Source organism: Malurus melanocephalus, unplaced genomic scaffold, assembly GCF_030028575.1.
Source record: "Malurus melanocephalus ecotype Western Australia unplaced genomic scaffold, MMel_1.1 scaffold_64, whole genome shotgun sequence".
NCBI classification, from domain to species: Eukaryota; Metazoa; Chordata; class Aves; order Passeriformes; family Maluridae; genus Malurus; species Malurus melanocephalus.
Window position 1 is genome coordinate 965370 of NW_026623296.1, and position 18074 is coordinate 983443.

Consider the following 18074-nt stretch of genomic DNA (forward strand, 5'->3'; position numbering starts at 1 on the left):
AACAGGGGGGAAATCTGCCTCCTTTCCATCTCCTATTTCTGCATGAAAAGTTTGGGTTCATGGTTGCTGCCTGGAGTAGTCAAAGTGTTGATATTTCCAAGGGATAGSAGCTGGAAAAGGGGAGAGCCAGTCCAGGAGCAGCTCGTGGGTCTGCAGGAAGAGCTGTGTCCTCCTGCTCACACTCAGGTGCCTCATGGAAAGTCTAAAGGTGCCCTTGAAAAGGATAAATGATCCCAGGATGAAAGGCAGCCTTTCCCACACACGTGTGGAGAGCCTGCCTTGGGCCAGCTATGGCAATTTCTCATCAGCTAAAGGATGGAGTGTAATAATCTCTTTTTTTTTTTTGTGCTGTACGGTCGCAGGACAGAGGTCAAGCATCAAGCCCAGGGTGGTTTCTCAGGAAGAGGAGGCAGGGAAGTTTTTCCCTGTAATCTTACAGCCCTGGATGATGGGATAGCTGCTCAGCTCAGCCCAAGGGGCTCCTCAGTTCAGCACGAGCTGAACACACCCTCATCCTGATGGAGCAAGATCCATGGGAGAAAACTGGCAGAGAGAAAACTGCTCCCTTCAACCCACAGAATGTGACACCCTACAAGAGCTCTGTGCCCAGCTCAGCTCCACAGGTGGACAGAGGAAATCAGTGGTGCCCAGGCAGGCTGGGGAAGCTCTAGCTGGCTGCATTCCTGTCAAGTAATTGCTTTTGTTAATAGGATTTTATTGTTATTATCCATATTAGGATGGTCACAGGCTGGTTTAGATAGCTCATGCTTGATTAAATAATGGCCTGCAGTAGTGATAAATGCAAACTTGTCCCAATGGATTAAAAACTTGTTTCTCCTTCCTGAAAATAATGTGTAGCAACAATCTCTCAAAATAAAAGGAAAAAAAAAAAAGGAAAAAAAAATAAAAATAAGGAGGGGAAAGGAGAGTTCTGCTGACATACTTAACATAATATATTTTGTTTCTTTGGATAAACATTGATCTTGACAGTCCCCAAGTTAATAGAAAGTTCTTCTTTTACCCTCCCTGAAAYAGCCAGTGCAGTGCACAGCTTATCCAGATCAATAGAAGCATTTTTTCACCCCAGGAAAGCAACCTTAGACAACTTGTTAAAAGGTCATATAAACTTTTGATRCAAGCCATTATTTTTAATTCATGTGGTCTACCCGTGTTTCCTAGCACCTGAACTGTCCTTTCTGCAAATTACATTCCTTTTGTGAATATAAACAGTTTATTAAAACTCCTGTATTAATTATTTAAATGAGTTTATAAATATTTGAGGAAGCCCATGCGAAAGGMGCACATAATAAATTATTATATTCTACCTTCACTGAAAGCTAAATTAAAGAACTCTGAAAATTGCCTTTTGTAAGAAAGCCTTTTCAGCTGCCTGTCATCACAAGGTCTGGGGTAGGAAAAATTTGTCTAAGCAGCAGCAAAAAAAACCCATAAAAATCAGCACGTAAAGGTCAAAGTGAGATAACAACATTAGAGTGTTTGTATGAAATGTGACCCAATCGAGTATGGACCATTCCTGTTGCTGTGCTCAGTGTTTTATGGGGCAGCCATGGTTTTCAAGCCCCAACTTTGGGATCAAAGGTGTGGAGACTGAATTTCTGTGCAGAAGGGGAAGGACTGGTGCTAAGGAGAAGCCTGAAGCAAGTGAGAGGAGAAATCACTCACCCAGATCAATGGATTGAATGAGGAGTCAGGTTCTATAAGTGGTGCTGGAAAAAGTATCAGCCCTGAGAGTCCATGGCAGAGCAGCCYGAGCAATGCAAGGGGATTTCTTGTATGAGAGGAAATGGAAAAAAAWAATATTATATTAAAAAATGGCAGCAGAATAACAAAAATAGAAACCTTTCTGGAAATTGTTTTCTAGATGGAAGAAAGCTTCCTTTTGGAGKTTCAGTTTTGCAGTGTTGCTGGGAAACGTGAAGAGTCATTTTGTGGACATTCCCAGTTTTTGAGCCCCATTCTGTGTGCAGTGGTCATTTCTGACTGTCAAGGACATTGCACATCATAAATGGCAGCTGCCAGTCAGGACAGGAGGGCTTCTGCAGAATCTGGGTAATGGACAATTAAACTGATTAAACAGAAAGAAAGAGATGTCCAACAATGATCCCCCTCACCTTCTCTTCCATTGGTGATCACTGCTAAAGCAGAAAATTGGAAATATGAAGTTTGAGGACTGCAACAAATGCCTAGAATTAGGGGGTTCAATAGGCAATGATCTTTCCTATTTGATCAGRTATTTTTGGAGATGAACGTTTAAAAAGAAAACCAAACTATTTCAGCCTTGTTCTGTTTTAAAACTATGAAGGGAGGGAGTATTGTAAAATTATAGAATTAAAAAATCATACAATTTCATCTAAATCTTTCATCTCAGTTTTCTGGTAACTATAGCAATTCCCAGTGTTTTTGTTTAGCTGTTTGTCTTTGGAGGGCTTCTGCTTGCATACATTTTGCAACTGGCAGAGCTGAACACAYTCTGCAAAGCCTTTCCCACTAATTCCTGCTCATAATTGCAAAAAGCTTGCACTGGGCATGCTCGGGCTCCTCGTACATTCGTTTTGCATGAGCATTAATGAGATCAAGTAGAACAAGGACAGATGTTTGTGCAAAACAAACTCCCTTTTGTGGGGATGAGAGCAGAGCTCACGGCTCTGCAGCTGGGAATCACCTGAGCAAAGTGGGCACAMGGTTCCTGGAGTAGTTGGAGTCTGAGGTTCACAGCTCCTTCCACACACTTATTTTTTCAAGAGCACATCTTGTGCATTACAATGGAAATAATGATCTTTGTATGAATTCGGGATTATTCACGCTAAGGACAACAGGGTAAGGTCACTGTATAAATTAGTAGCAAAGGGTTACTGAGAAGAGTTGAAATCCAGTGATTCTTCCAAGGTAAAAAAAAAAAAAAGTGGAAAAATATCGCCGTGAGTGGTAGTGAATTTTGATCTTTAAAATAATACAGCTCAGAGTTAAAATGGATGGAGGCAAAAAGACATGAGCTGTGCCAATACCAACGTGGCCATGAAATTTCAAGTGCCCATTAACAGACTTCTCAGCTCTGTAAAAGGTCTCAGAGTAAATAAGCATTATGAGCACTGAAGGAAAACGTAATTTCGAAGGAAAGCTTGTCAGTTAAGGTCAGTTTAATATCCACACACGAATTTCACTGTTTGTAAGTCTTGCTGATAAGCTTTTATAATTGAGTTACTTCTCTTATTCCATGCATATTGAAGCAGTAATTAAGCTATGATATGAAATACAAARTATCGTGTGCTCAATTCATCATTTTTTGTTCAGTCTCGCAGTTCTTGTTCCAATTGCGCTGGCACTGTTGCACTGAAATATCTCCCAATCTATCATGTCAAGATTATGCATGATGAAATTTGTAAGAGCAGCTAGGGATTTGTTTACAAAAAACAAATGTTCCTTTAATCTTTGAAACAAAATTACATTTGTCTTACATCACAGAACAAAGATAACTGAATGAATGCAACCCTTTTAATAAATCAGTAATTACCTTGTGTAGTGCCAGTYGGCTCATTTAACTTAACCTTTGAAAACAACTTCCTCAACAAGGATTTTTAAATGTGCTCTTTTGGACTGTGGAGATGTAAGTTCTCTATAGGTGTGTGTTCACACCACAGCAATTCCCAATTAATGGAAGTGAATTTGGACCTTATTTGGTCTAAATATTCGGACCTTATTGTCTTTTTCCAGCAGAGATAATTGCAAGTTGAGTAAACTCCCTTCTGAGGAAATTTGCAGGCTCTGCCTTTGGGTACCACTGTGCACAAAGCAGCAAACTCCACGTGCGAGTTCAGAGTGCCATCATTAGGACAAGAAAACCTCCCTTCATTTTCCTTTCACATGGAATCATCCCTGCAACGGGAGCACAGGGCACCTGACCCCGTGCAGGGGGAGTTTGGTTTGGGGGAGCTTTGAATAAACAAATTTCTGTGAATTTGGGCTGAAATTGTCTGGTGGGTACAGAGAGCAGCAAAGRGCTGCTCCCGTCCTTTCCTGGGTCATCCAGGGCTGGGGTTCATCAGGGCTTTGACCTGCAGTGCTGCACTCTGAAAATCAGCCAGCCACCTGCAAAAGGCAGCTGTGGGATATGTGTCCATTGGATAATAGGTTTGCATATGTTTTATTAGGCTGCAGGACATTTAGGGGGAAAAGACCTACCGAGAATGTGTTATGAGACAACAGGTCAAGCACAAAAGCTTCAGCTACAGCTCAAAAGTGTTTTAATCTCCAGTTGTTGAGAAATTGGGCAGATTTACTGCTACTAGACAGGACAGAGGGTTCTGTTTGTGGGTGTTTTGGATAGAAATGTGACCACACCAGCAGGGCCTTGCACTGSTGGGACCCTTTTAGGGCATTAGATGCTTACAGCAGCTCAAAATTAAGGGTTATTTTGCTTCAGGAACCTTCCAGCTCTGMTAATTATCCTCTCTCCATCCTTTTCAAGGGGAGAATGGCAGATGGTTTCCAGTACTTCACACCTTTCAGCAGTCTCTCTTCCCAAAAATTCCTTGATATCCAGAACCATGGAATCACAGAAGGGTTTGAGTTGAAAGAACTTTTGAAAACGATCCTGCCCTCTTTCACCTTTTTGCTGCTCAGGTTCTTTTGTGTYTTCATTTCTTTGCCCCTTTTCCTGCCCTCCCTTGCCATCTCCAGCATCAGGGACCCACCTGACATCTCTCACTATTGCAGAGACACTTGGAGCCTCAGCCACATATTTTAATATTTTCTAAATTTAGGATTCCAGCCACAGGTCTTTAGAGCACAGAGAAYTTCGTATTGTTCACAGAGGAAAACAGGGACAATATAATAGTTTGAATTTCAAAAGGAAAACAGAAACAAAAAATCATTTTCCACTGGAAAAACATATATAAAACCCAGAAAAAGGTATTTTTCATTGACTGATGATATATAATCACATTATATCCTATTAATTTCTGCAGATTCAATGCAATAATTTTCTATGTATGTTTATTTACAGGAATCTTCTCTATTAATGAGAGCTTCTATGGTAACAAGAGAGAAACACWACACAATTCATACCCAGGATTTAATTTCATAACTGATAACCCTCCAATATATTATGCATGCTTTGTTATGCCTTATAAATGCATCACAGTTATATAATTTATTCATTTCCAGAGTTCTTTCATGGAGTGTTTTGCAGCTCAGCTGTGATTCTGGCACCACGTTCAGTCAGGATTTCACAATAGATTTTTCACCCTTCGGAGCCCATCTCGCAGCTTTTCCCTTCCACATCCCCAAACCCAACACCCACAGCTCARGGAATTCACATTTGAGCAAATGGCAACTTTTACAGATTTGGTCTGAAGTCTGCAGAAACTGAGGGGTTTTTTTTCCCTGTTTCTCCAGTAACTGTTGGATCACACACTAAACACAGATTGCAGGTTTCTGTAGAAATGTGATTTAGGGTCCCAGCAGCCACTGGAGGAAAAGCATTGCAAGGCCACCCACAAACCTCTGTGTCCCACCTTAATCTTCATCTCCCAGCCTGACTCTTCTCCCTCTGCATTCCCACTCATTAATTTACTTTATTCATGAATTATTATTCCTGAAAAAAATAATATTGCATGGAGWTATATTCCTTCTTTGATGGCACACCAGTCCTCAACCCTGATCTGAAATACTTCTGTGAATTTTTTTAAGTAGCTTCCTKTTGTCTTTCCAAATGTGTATAAATATGTTGCATTTCATTGGCATTTCATTAAATATATAGCAATAAGATTAAGCTTTCACTGGGTGATCTGAAGCCAATGAGGGTGTAAATAACACTGCTTTGTTGCACAAATATTTCAGCAGCCCGGTCTCAGCTTTGTTCTGCAGGGAAGGGTGGATGCATTTCCAGACTTGAGTAATAAATAGCAGCAATGGGTGTCCCTAAGCTACAAAAGATCCCCAGACAGGTTGGGAGGGGGTCCTCAGTCACCTGCACTCACATCAGCCCCCTGAATGCTGAATTTCATGTTCTCATTAGGCTCATTAACACTCATTAGCATCAGCAGGTTGCTCTCCAATGGCCCCACTGTCTTTGCAGAGAGGTTGTGTCAAACACCAATGAACTCACACAGAACAAACTATAAATCAAGGTGGCAGCTTGATGCTTGCCTGGTAAATATGTTGCAGTGCAAGAATTCAGGAAATTCCAAGAAAAAAATATGAGACTGTGTCCTAGCACTCTGGAAGGTCATAGAATACATTGTGCACTTTTGGGAAGACAAGTTTATCATACATGATTTATTTTATCATTCCATGTCCTTTCTCTCTGCCACAGATATCTGCAAAAATCTGTTTTGTYGAGGCTTGCTCTGCCTTCCCTTTGCAGAAACCAAGTTTCCTGATGGATAATGTGCTGAGGGTTCAGTTAGAATATCAACTATGATCCATGACTTTCAGAGAAAAAGTGTCAAGCTTCAGTCATGTCTGAGCTCAGTGGAATGGGAAATAATTACAGCTTTAAAAAGACTATAATATCCTTTGAGGACAGGATTATTAAATGAGAGTAGGGCTGAGACCTAGCTGCCAGCACAACTGGCCTGGGACCTGCTGGTATCTCCTAAGAGTGCCCCAAGAGAATTCCCAGCCTGACAGCTCCTGCTGCCTTCATCTTTGTGTAACCTAAAACCCCAGACTTYGAAAAGTTAAACAAGTTAAACTGCAAGAGGCCAAGAAAATCTTTGATTTCTTTTCCTYGTGCTGTACATTGCTGCTGAGATCTACCTGACTCAGAACGTGGTTATGCAAATTCTGCAGTTCTTTTACCTGTGCCCCAAGCTAACAAATCAGTGTTTTACACACTTTACAGGTGCTCAGAGCACATTCMCTCACCATGAAGGTGCTGCCCACGAGGGATCCTGGTCCTCCTTCAYCTATGGGTGCCCCTCAGCTTTTTGTCTAAGCAGCATTCGTTTCCAGGGGTGCAAGGAAAGGGATGTGGAAAAATGACCAAGCTGCAGCATTTGACACTCCCAAGCTGAACAGCTTTGAGAAATTCCTTGGCAAAATCTATTTTGTGTGAAATCTGCTCTTTAACAGACCATCTCTGCTAAGCTCAAAGGCAGGAATGTGCTTAAGGACCTTCTGGCAGCACTTCACATARTTTTAATGTTATCATTTATTTTCATAATACATGGAAAAAACAGCCTATCCAAGACACCATTCTTCAAGTTGTACAAATGTTGTAAAAAAGTCAGCCCAAACTCGTGCAATTCAGTGTGAAAGTTCAGCAGGTCAGGAGAGACAATGGGGAACCTACAAGGAAAGAGGACAAGAATAACTCATCCTCTTAAGTAAATAAAATTGCAGATGGAAAACTGGTATAGCAAGGAGATGATTTACCTGGAGTAATAGAGAAAGTGAGCAGCAGAGCTGAGAATAAACAAACCTTGGGGRTTTCTGCTTCTCAGGCCATTAGCCAACACACCTCTATTAGTCACATTGTTACAGGGGAAGTACACGATGTGTTTATGTCATTTTTCCTAATTTACCTAACAGTATGTCTGCTGCTAGGAAATGGCAATGTAAGTGGTTTTTCACTAGTGAGTCTTCCCATGCTGTYGAATTAGCACCCTTTTTTGCTGGTTTATGCAGATCTTAAAAGGAAATTGTTCATGGAGTTTTTGCATCTAATCTGTCCTTTCGTATTTAATGGTGCAGYCCACAGCGTTGTTCAGACAGGTAATTCACTCTTAAAAATACCTTACTCTGGCTACTGAATATAGAGAGTCAAGAATTCTGAATGGAAAAAAAAATTAATCTTCAATTCTTTCAAGATTCTGCCAGTGAATTAATAAAACACTGTAAAAAAATAACCTGGAGAATGTTGCAAAGATCGGAGTGTTCAAAAAAAAAAAAGTTGTTTAGCATGCTGATGTCTTTTTAATGTTTACTACAATTAAAAAATATTAAATTAACTCAGCAAGACTGAATTTGAGGCAATTAGRGATATGAGACACCACTTGCCAGACTGATTGCACTGTGCTTGTATTTTGAACAGGAGCAATGTCCATTTTCCCAGAGTGGTGAGAGGTTTGTTATCAAAGTCTGTGAAGCATTGCACTGCAGGAGCATTAGATTGATACTYCTAAAATTAAGATTGAATTAAGGCAGAGAGTTTGATAGTTTGGAACTCCCTGTAGGAAACATCCTGTACTTCTCCTAGATAGCAATATTCCACCTGAAATCTTTTGTTTCGGATTTGTATTCTTTAATTTATCAGATTACTGCTCTGCAGCTCCCAGAGTGGCGGCTATCTCAGTCTGTTTATGAAATCCATAACCCTTCATATGACACTGTCTTTCAGTCCAGTTTTCTCAGAAAGTGTGTTTCCCACCCCTGTAATTCATTCTGCTCCCCGTGACATCCCAATAAACTAAGAGAAACTGCATGTCTCATTCAATTCTCTGAGATTTTGTTTTATAAGGGATAGGTGAGCACAGGGTTACAGTTTCTCCCATTCTAGTTTATATCCTTTAAAAAAAAATAAACCAAACTACTTGAAGGATTTTACCCACCTCTGTGCWGTTGCTATTGCCAAAATCTCCATCAGCACAAGAATCTCTCACGGGGAGTTTGAACTTTCCTTTAATCTAATCCATTTAGAAAATGACTCACAATACATTGAATAAAGTGGGGAAAATTGATATCTTTTCATTAAGCTGACAAAGTCTTTTTCACTTCTGACATCTGTGAAATGTGTTCTCTATTTAAATTTTATTTATATCAATCTTCGCTGGTGGAAACGAGATTAAAGCAGAATGCTCAATACTTACAGGGAAAACTTCCCCATCCTACAATGAGCGTGGCACTGGTTTTGAAAATGAGCTCTGCTTCTTATYCCTTGCWGTTACATGATACCTATGATCAGGARGAACCACAATCTAATATCTCCATTCCTTTGTATTCAATTCTTATATAAACAAAATGCGTGCACTTTATCACAGGCAAAAAGAGAGCGGCTGTGGCTTTATAATGGCAACTGCAGAAGCAATCTTGGAACATTTTAATACATGGCATGTTCCCTCTAAACTGTTGAAAAATGCATGATGGTACTTTGCTCTGTTTTCATATTTCAGGGTATTCCATAAACATGAATTAAAGCTATCTATTACTCTGTGAGGATGGCCTTATTGTTACATTGTTAACTATAATGTCTTTATTCTTATTRCCATGGAGGGTCTGTCATATTTTTAAAGCAATTTCCTAAACTCAAATGCAGAAAAGTTAAAGGAGAATTTTAGCTGCAAAAACAAACTTTGCATTTTTTTCTACACACAAGAGTAGCAAACATGACAGAAGCAAGTGCCTGTAAATATTTGGGCTGTGTGTGAATAWTTTATCTGTCCATGTCTGTTAATCACCTGTAAGAGGGCTTTGAACAACTGAGTAGCTTTRGTTTAATGCAAGAACATAAAGACTGAGAAATGTGAAACATAATAAATTCAGGAGTTTCAACACGCAGCTTTAATCAAATAGATCATGTATTTTTTCCAAATTTTGTTTGATCCAAGAGGACAATGATTTAACAATTAATGTCTCSATGTTGATTTGATCTTTTAGGTGCAGATATATGAAGGTGTTCAGTTCATTTCTGCTGTCCCTTAATACAATATTTTGATACTGAAATTCAAGAGGAAAACTTTCTCATCCAGCTGCCTTCATGCATCAAAACTTTGTGCTCCAGACGATGCACAGGAGCAAATCAGAGCACGGTCACTGCCCTTGAGCAACCTCCAAAGGTTCTCCTGAACTTTGGAGGCTGAATCCCACTGAATCTGAACTAAACTGGCAATTCCCTGCAGCCACCTAAGGCTTTGGGCACTATGTTTGGGAACAAATGTGTTTTAAAATGCAATAGAATTGTGTAAACATGAGAAAATATAAGCTATTTTATTGCTTTTYCCCTATATTTTATCTAATCTCCAGATTTCTTATCTGTACTTTATTTTTCTGGAGCACACGATTTGCAAATGCCATTTCAACCAAATGCTTTTTTGTGTTTGYTAATCCATGCAGACTAAATACATCAAAAGTTAAATATTTTGATCAAAATTATTTTAAGGTTTTGCAAACAATGATTTTTTTTATTTTTAAAACCATGTGAATCGAGCCAGAAAAAAAATCTCGAGAATTTCCTGAAGAAAGTCACTTTTCTTCCCAGCTCCATTGGTGATATGTTTAGAGTTTTTTATTACTAGAGTTTATAAAAGAGGCTCAGCTCAGAGTGACAGACCCCAAACAGGGAGAAGCTGCATCCTTTCCCTGGGGAAGATTCCCCACTCCCTGTGCAGGTGGCCCACTCTCAAATGCTGCAAACTGTGATTCATTTTAAAGCTTTTCCCTCCCTCTTTGAACAGAGCTGGAGGTGTAAAACTTTGAAATCAGGGAGAACTCAAAGGATCAGCAGTGCCCAAGAAAGATAACTGCTCCTAAAGATTAAAAGGCTCTTAATAGAAGAGAAAACCTATAAACACAAGACTCAAAGAAAGCAATTTTCTTTGGATTTTGGATGCCCCTGSCATGGTGTGGGGCTGAGGACTAGACCACAGTGTTTGTAGTGCCTCAGACTTACAAAGAATTTTACCTTCTAGCATATTAGAGACAAAGAGGAGCTTTTCATCTGCAAATGGCCTTAATTTCCCCCATTATAAAAGGAGCCTGGTCTTCAGTGGTGTAGGGTATTCACCTGATGGACACTTGGGTGTAACTGCACAGATTCATTTATTTATTTATCTATCTATATTTATATTTATCTATAATTTATATATTTTTATATATATATTATTCATATATATATATATATATACATATATACTAAAACATATATCACTACAGATTTTTATATATATTTGTATATACTAAAACCTGCACACCACTACATGAATCAGTTACCATTAAGGTTCAGCACTAACTTTGCATCTGAYTATTTTTCAAGGTCAAGATCTGAATGCCTGGGCTGCATTTAACATCATCAGTAAGCAGTGAGAKCATTTCAATTGCTATGAGCAGCATTGCTGCCCCTCAGTCTGCATTCACCCCATATGTCTGTTTTACACTGTGAACTCCCCAGGTCAGGGCGTTCAGGTTTGTGGGGTTTTCAGGTTTGTGGGGGTTTTTTTGTGGGTTTTAGTGCCTTGCACCATAGGATCCTTCTCCATGGTGGTTTAATGCACAGCTCCCAGTAAATAATTATGATTATCACTTTCAGTTCCATGTCACAGGATTCTTCTCACCCATCCTGAGGATGCTCTGCTCTGGTGGTGGCTCTGAAGGCCRGTGTTTAACAGGATATGGTTTTTCAGTTTGCCCAGTGCACAGTCTATTATTAGAGCACAGCTTCAGCCCTCRTGCCTTTTCATGCATAGCAAAGAGAGAGATCTCTTTTCTCTGCTGTTAGCAGCATTAATGATATCCTTCTGAAAAAGGTGTGTGAACAGCATCATCAAACTGCTTTGCCAGCACAGGTGTAAAGTGGGTTTTTTTTGTGTCTTGTCTATATGGAGAAATTATACATTACATGATAAAAATCAGATATAAGCTGTGTRAAGCACCAGGAAAGACAACACTGAGAGCTATCTGATCATTGCAGGGCCCCTCAAACTGAAAAACTGAACTGTTCTATTCAATTCTGTATTCAAAAATTTAATTATAATCTCTGTAATATCCTTAAATCAATGCGTGCCCAACAGGGCATTTTGCAGAGCTGAATGGCAGTCAGCTGGTGTRTACATATATTAATAWATGTATATATAGGGTAGGCAGCTGCTTCAAAGTTATTTTGTGGGCTTGAAGCAGCCTTGAGTGATGAGAAGAATGGGTTAAGCATCTCTCTCTGAGTGACTGTGCAGAAAGCTTTGACAGGCTCCCTGAGTGCAACCATGAAATTAATTCTTGCCACAGAAAGAGCCACTCATGAGCCAACTCGTCACAGTTGCAAGGTTAGCTAAAGTTTATCAAAATCCCCAGACAAAAAATGTCATTAAGATACAGTTAAGGATACGGTCAGATAGCAATTCCCAGGCAAGAAACTTCATTAAGGTACATTCAAGGTTGTAAACATATGTGCCAATTAAATTCAARCAACAGGGTCCAAACACTGCCGTTATTTACAGTGTTAAATACTGGGAAATTAAAAGTTACTGCTAGAGAGAATATGGTTTCTATAAAATTCATAATTGTGTTTCAACAAGAATTTCTGGTGCTGTTCAGTGTTTCCTTACCCTCTATTCYTAGTTGTGATACTTCTGTGATGGGATACTGGGAAAGCTAAAAGTCTCCATGGGTTCAAATAATTCTGGAGAGATTTGTGGTTAAAATCCCAAAAAGCCAGCTGCAGGTACTGGAAGTCAAGCCAGTTCCAGTTTACYTGGAGTACRTGGAGCTAGGAGTCCTGAAGACSTAGAGAATATTCTGAGGGAAATCYCTTTAGACYTGCCTTGTCTCAGGCAGCACAGAAYSYCAAACAAGAAYTAAAGATGAAATCCTTACAACCAAACTCCATCTGATGGGACACTCTGCCTTTTAACTGCAGCATTAGACCCTTGAGACCTCAAATGACCCCTTATTTAATTAGATTTATTGGTTATAACATAGCTGTGAGCACTGTCTTTTCTCTTTCAGCTTCTATAGTGATTGGGAAGTGGTGGTGTGAGATGGAGCCCTGCCTAGAAGGAGAGGAATGCAAGACATTGCCCGACAATTCCGGATGGATGTGCGCGACCGGCAATAAAATCAAGACCACCAGAGTGAGTGTCCTTTCTGTCTRCACCCAGGAGGTGCTGACAGGAAAGAGAATCACTCATGATTGCTCACCCATGTGTTTTGCATTGTCATGTCTGCTGTAAAAGTCTTAAAGTTCTGTCATTCTCACCCAGTATTTCTGGCCATTACTTAGTGAAAATTCATATGGATCAGGCTGGTCAGCTGAAAGTAAAGTTCTTTTTTGTTTTCAATGACTTTAAAGACATTTCTTATAGACATTGTCACCTCAAAAAAAAAACCCTAATGCACATCACCGAGTCCCTTAGTGGTGGCTAAAGAGAGGAATTTTATCTCAAAGGGATCTGCTGGATCCTACACCCATTCATGGCCGTTCCAGGCCACATCTGGATCAGCAGCTGTACAAGGGTTTGTAGCAGAGGACTCAACTCCCTGTTTGCACTTCAGGTCTCACTTCAGAGCAGCTCTAACCCCACAAACCCATCAGTGACAAGCCCTTGAGATGCTGCAGCCTCAGGTAACCCAGGCCAACAGGTGAGGACAGCTTTCAGCACAGTGTGCCAGGAAAAGGCAGAGACAGGAATGCAGAGAGTGTGAATGAGCTGCCTAAACTCCCACGAGGAGATTACTTAGAGAACAAAAGTGTTTTTCAGGAATAGACTCTAGCTTTTCTTTTGTATGTGCAACTGTTTCACAGCCATTGTCTTAAAGCTGCCACCTATGCCTGTATTCAACAATTTTAATTGTTTAATTAACTTATTTTCATACCATGATTGAATTTTTTTTCCAAGAAAATTGCACGGTTGTCAACTCAAAATTTTTTTATAAGTATATAAATGTTAATTTCCTGTGGATTGAAAAATAGCTTTTGAAACCTGGTAAACGAAAAAGAGCGAATTTTCAAGAACTTTTTCCCTGTTTGATGAGAAATTCTACATGCTCATGCCGAGTTTCTGATTCACAGGAACATGCAGCTTAGTCTTGTGATTTCCTGACTTCTTCCTTTCTCTCCAATCCTAACTCCAGTCATTTTTTATGCCTGCTAGGCCTTCTGTTGAAGAAGGAGGTTTTACCCTAATTGATCCCCTTGCCATCTGAATTCTTTCCCTCCATAGGATCTACCCCAGATGAATGATTCCTATTCCAATCCTCATTTCTGGAGCAGTCCCTTCTGCCACACCAACACATTAAATTATCAGATCTACTGACTTAAGAGGTTTTCTTTGCAGGRAGCAGTAAGTGGCCCCCAAAATCAGGATCCATATGATGTCTTTATCACCTCCTGAAGCAAAGGAGGAAGGATGGAGGGAACTGGGATTCCCTGATTCAGTTTCTCCTTCAGTGTTGTTCCTGCAAATTTCTGTGCCCACAGTCAATCTCTTCACACTGCACCAACACTGGAAGGTTGTTTCCTAATGTCTGTGCCTTGAAGAGCAATTAAAAAATCCCAAACCACAAAAACTCACTACATGTCCTTTCCAGTGAGGCAGCTGGGGAGTTAAAATGGAGGAAAATTATGTGGAAGAACTAWGAAGCAACATGAAGCATCTTATACAATCATTCAGTCCTTCTGCAGCCTGTCTACAAGTTATATAATTGAGGAATTGCATTTTCTTTCCTCAGCGAAGCTGTCCTGCTCTTAACTCCCCCAGTCCTCATCAWATAAACTGGTTTTAGGCGATAGAAGTGATTGCTAGAAATTTAGCAGCTTCATTAATATGCAGATGTATGGTCCAATCTATTCAGTATGCATTATTGTATTTCATTTAAATTAAATACTTGCAGAGTGAGTCCTCATAACGGAAAAAATATTTCTTCATTTACCCACAGGAGTTATTTTAATTAGCTTGTGAGGGGACTACCTTATGGTGCTGCTTCCAGTAGAATTTTGCTTTGTTGCTTTAAAATATCATTACAGAACCCAATTGACAAAGGCAACATGACATGATGCGCTCAGCAACTGTCTCTTGCATTTTCCAAGGAAAAATTCTGCTTCTTAGTCCCTGAAACTTTGCTCGAATCCCTACCACTGCGTCAAGTCTAGCAACATAAATATAAAATAATGGAAGCAATCAGATCCTGAAACAGGCTTTGTTTTTTGTTTTGTTTTGCCATTTCAGATGGCAGCAGAGAATGATATTATGACATAATGTGCCCTGACCACAGTCCAGGTTCCAAGACTGGGCCATGTATGTGTAATTTATGTAGTTAAGGAAGTTAAGAAAGCAGAAGAAAYGAGACAAATCAGTCAGGATCCCAGTTCTCTATGTGGTGATTAGGCAGAAACTACAGAAGTCTCCACAGGCTGTAAACTGTAAACTGTTTTAATGAAGGCTTTTCCTTACACTAAATACATTTACRTTAGGCAGCTGCTGTCCTGACAAGGAAAACATTCACATTTGTGATTCTTGGGATTAGGATGCCCATTAGGACATTCTTCCAGGCCCACAGTAAATCACATTTAAGCATGTGTGCATGTATACATTTATATTTATGAATACATATATATACACTATATATAACTTTCTAGGGTAGTGCATAACTTCGTGGTTGGTTTTCAGACGTAATTAATACTGATTAATGTCAGAAAGAGGTGGACAACAGACTCAGTGGAGTCTTTGCCAGCACATCCTCTATTCTTTCCTTTTCATGCATTTATTTCTGCTTTTAGCCCTTTAGCATAGCTCACTAATAAAGTTTTTTAAGCCAAAGTTATAAAACTCACAGCTTTCTTAAATTGATTTGTTTTCTCTTGATGGTCAGGCAGGTGACAAACACTGGAAAGAAATAATTTTGTCATTCAATTTTTGGAGTAGTTTCAATGGTTTTTTAATCCCTAGTCACTCCTTTTTTTTTGTTTGTTTTAATTTAAGAACATAACTTTTAATGCTTTCCTCAAAAAGTGGGCCCGTTGGAGCTGTACTAGAACCAGCTGGAGGTCACATCCTCACATTTCAGCACAGCAACTGGAACCAGGGGAAATAGAAGAGCAGCATCTTGGGCTGGATGCTGCTGRTATTCCACAAGATGGAAATTAAAGTTTTGAGCAGCTGGGGACAAACAGAGCAGCTCAGCTCAAAGCCTCTCTCCAGCCTCACAGCCTGTGCCTTCTGTCACAGTGTGGTTTGATCCAGCTTAACCAGTTTCAACCAGTTTCAACCAGTTTCAACCAGTTTTGACCCTTCTGAACTCATTGTGACCAGCTTGAGCCAGTTTGAACTGGTTTTGATAGGTCTGATTTGGTTTGAACTGCTTTAAACTGGTTTTTACTATTTTTAACCTTTTTTGACCAGTTTAATCTGGCCCAAACTGGTTTTGAGGGGTTGAATCCAGTTCAAACCACTTGTTTCAGTTTTAACCAGTGGGATTCGATTTCGTTCAGTTTGAACTGGCTGGATCTCAATCTCTCTTGCTCCAGTACTGCTGCATTGAATCAGATCACCCTGAGTTTAGATAATAATCTGATTTAAAGGCTGACCCCGATGGTTTTCAAGCCAATGTGAGTTTCCTTGCTGACCCAGGGGCCTGGCAAAGGGCTGGATGGATCCCTGGAAGTGTCCAAGGYCAGGMTGGACAGGGCTCTGAGCACCCTGGGGTGGTGGAAGGTGTCCCTGMCAAACCARGGCATTCTGTGATTCTGGGCTCTCCAACAACACCAGCTCCTCTCCCAGAGGCAGGAGCTGGCTCAAGTTCTGCCTTTTGTTTATTTTTACACCCTTGCAGCACTAAAAGACACACTCAYCCCTCCCATACTTCATTCAAACTCAGCTCCATCTATCAGCTTTGTGCCACAGAGCCCGGCTCTTTCTTTCCCAAAATAATGTATTAAAAAACCAAACATATTATGCATAACTGACTCTTTTCAATTTTCTCGCTGCAGATCCACCCAAGGACTTAACAGAGCGCCCGCATCTGCACGGAGACAGTGAAAGCCCTGCTGATTTATGAGGACAAAGTATTGAAAGTTTAAAACCATCTCAGCAYTTACAAGCCAAATGGATTTCTTATTTGCACTTTGATTGTTTACCAGAAAACAACAGTGGCTTTACTGTGCGAAAGAAAGGATTCGGTGGAAATAACGCCCCTGATTTTTGACAGCTGAAAATAAAATACGAAGGAAGCGGTTCCTTTGGTAAAGTTTCCAAGATTGCGAAGTACAAACAACACTATAAGTTTGGATCTACAATTTACTTTATACCAGTTAAAGTATATATATATATAGAAATATATATATATTAATATATGATATTTTGAAATAAAAGCCTCACTCTTCAAGAAATTGAATAGTACCACACTTTGCTGCAGCTGCTGTAATTTTTTTTTTTCCTTTTTTTGCAATGGTCTGGAAGTTCCCTACTTGTTTGAGAGAGAAATGTGGCAGTGAAGAGGCAAAGCAAACCTGCTGTGGTACAAGGACGCCTAAGAGCTACACGAATCCTACCGATGCAGCATCCAGAGCTTCCTGCTCCCTTCRGCAGAATTTTGAGGGCATTTGTTGTTCCACTTTGTGTTCTGGAGGCTTTTCCCCTTGTGCAATACTAGCATGCTGGCTTTGCTTCATTAACCATACTTGATTGATATATAACRATGATAATTCTATCCTCCTCCAAGAAAATATTTTTAGAGCTGTTAGATATTCCATGAAGAAGAGATGGACAACTACTGAGTGAAGTACAGTATGTATTAAAAGTTTATTTGGCAGAGTTTGGTAGACTGTGAGCTCCCTTCTTATTAAAGATGTACTGTACGTACAATGTCGTCAGACTTTGTATAGCTCGTAGAGACTCCAGTAAAAACCCAGTAACCACCTCCAAAGCTTTGCATTGTTGGCTTACTAAYTCCTTGCAACAACAACAAAGCTATTTCTTTCCAGACCAACACGTGAGGGGAGTTTTTCATGTTTGGTTTGGTTTTCCAGGAGCACATTTGCAATCGGAGAACGGGCACCTCAGCTCCAGCAAATGCCTCTGTGGACACCTGGTTTTGTGCTCTCATCTCACAGCACACTTGCAAGAGCTACCTAAATTTAAGTTTAAATTTAAATTTCCCTCCTTGCAGGCCAGGCTAATTCTCCCTGAGAGCATTTGCCACCAGCTCAAAGCACACACGTAGGCAATTCCACAGCGCAGCAAACGCTCAACAATTTGTGGCGAGCACAAACCTGTGTCTGAGCCCTCCTTTCATTTCAGAGCAGTTTCCTTCAGTTTATTTTCGATCTGTTCCTTGCTCTGGTGAATYCAGCTGAGCTGAGCTGCTCCTCAGCCAGAATGTGTCCACAGAGAGCTTGACCAGGTCAC

At 40.1% G+C, this 18074-nt stretch overlaps 1 protein-coding gene across 2 annotated transcripts in view; it reads left to right on the top strand.

The window, feature by feature from the left end:
* Nucleotides 1-17736, top strand: part of TAFA1 (TAFA chemokine like family member 1) — a 204326-nt gene extending 186590 nt beyond the window's left edge. For both annotated transcript variants that reach the window (XM_057366342.1, XM_057366341.1), the window contains exons 4-5: nt 12679-12803; nt 16658-17736. In XM_057366342.1, coding sequence (XP_057222325.1) covers nt 12679-12803; nt 16658-16675 — 143 coding nt within the window. In that variant the 3' untranslated portion in view covers nt 16676-17736. The remainder of the gene's footprint in view (nt 1-12678; nt 12804-16657) is intronic.
* Nucleotides 17737-18074: the final 338 nt, after the last annotated feature.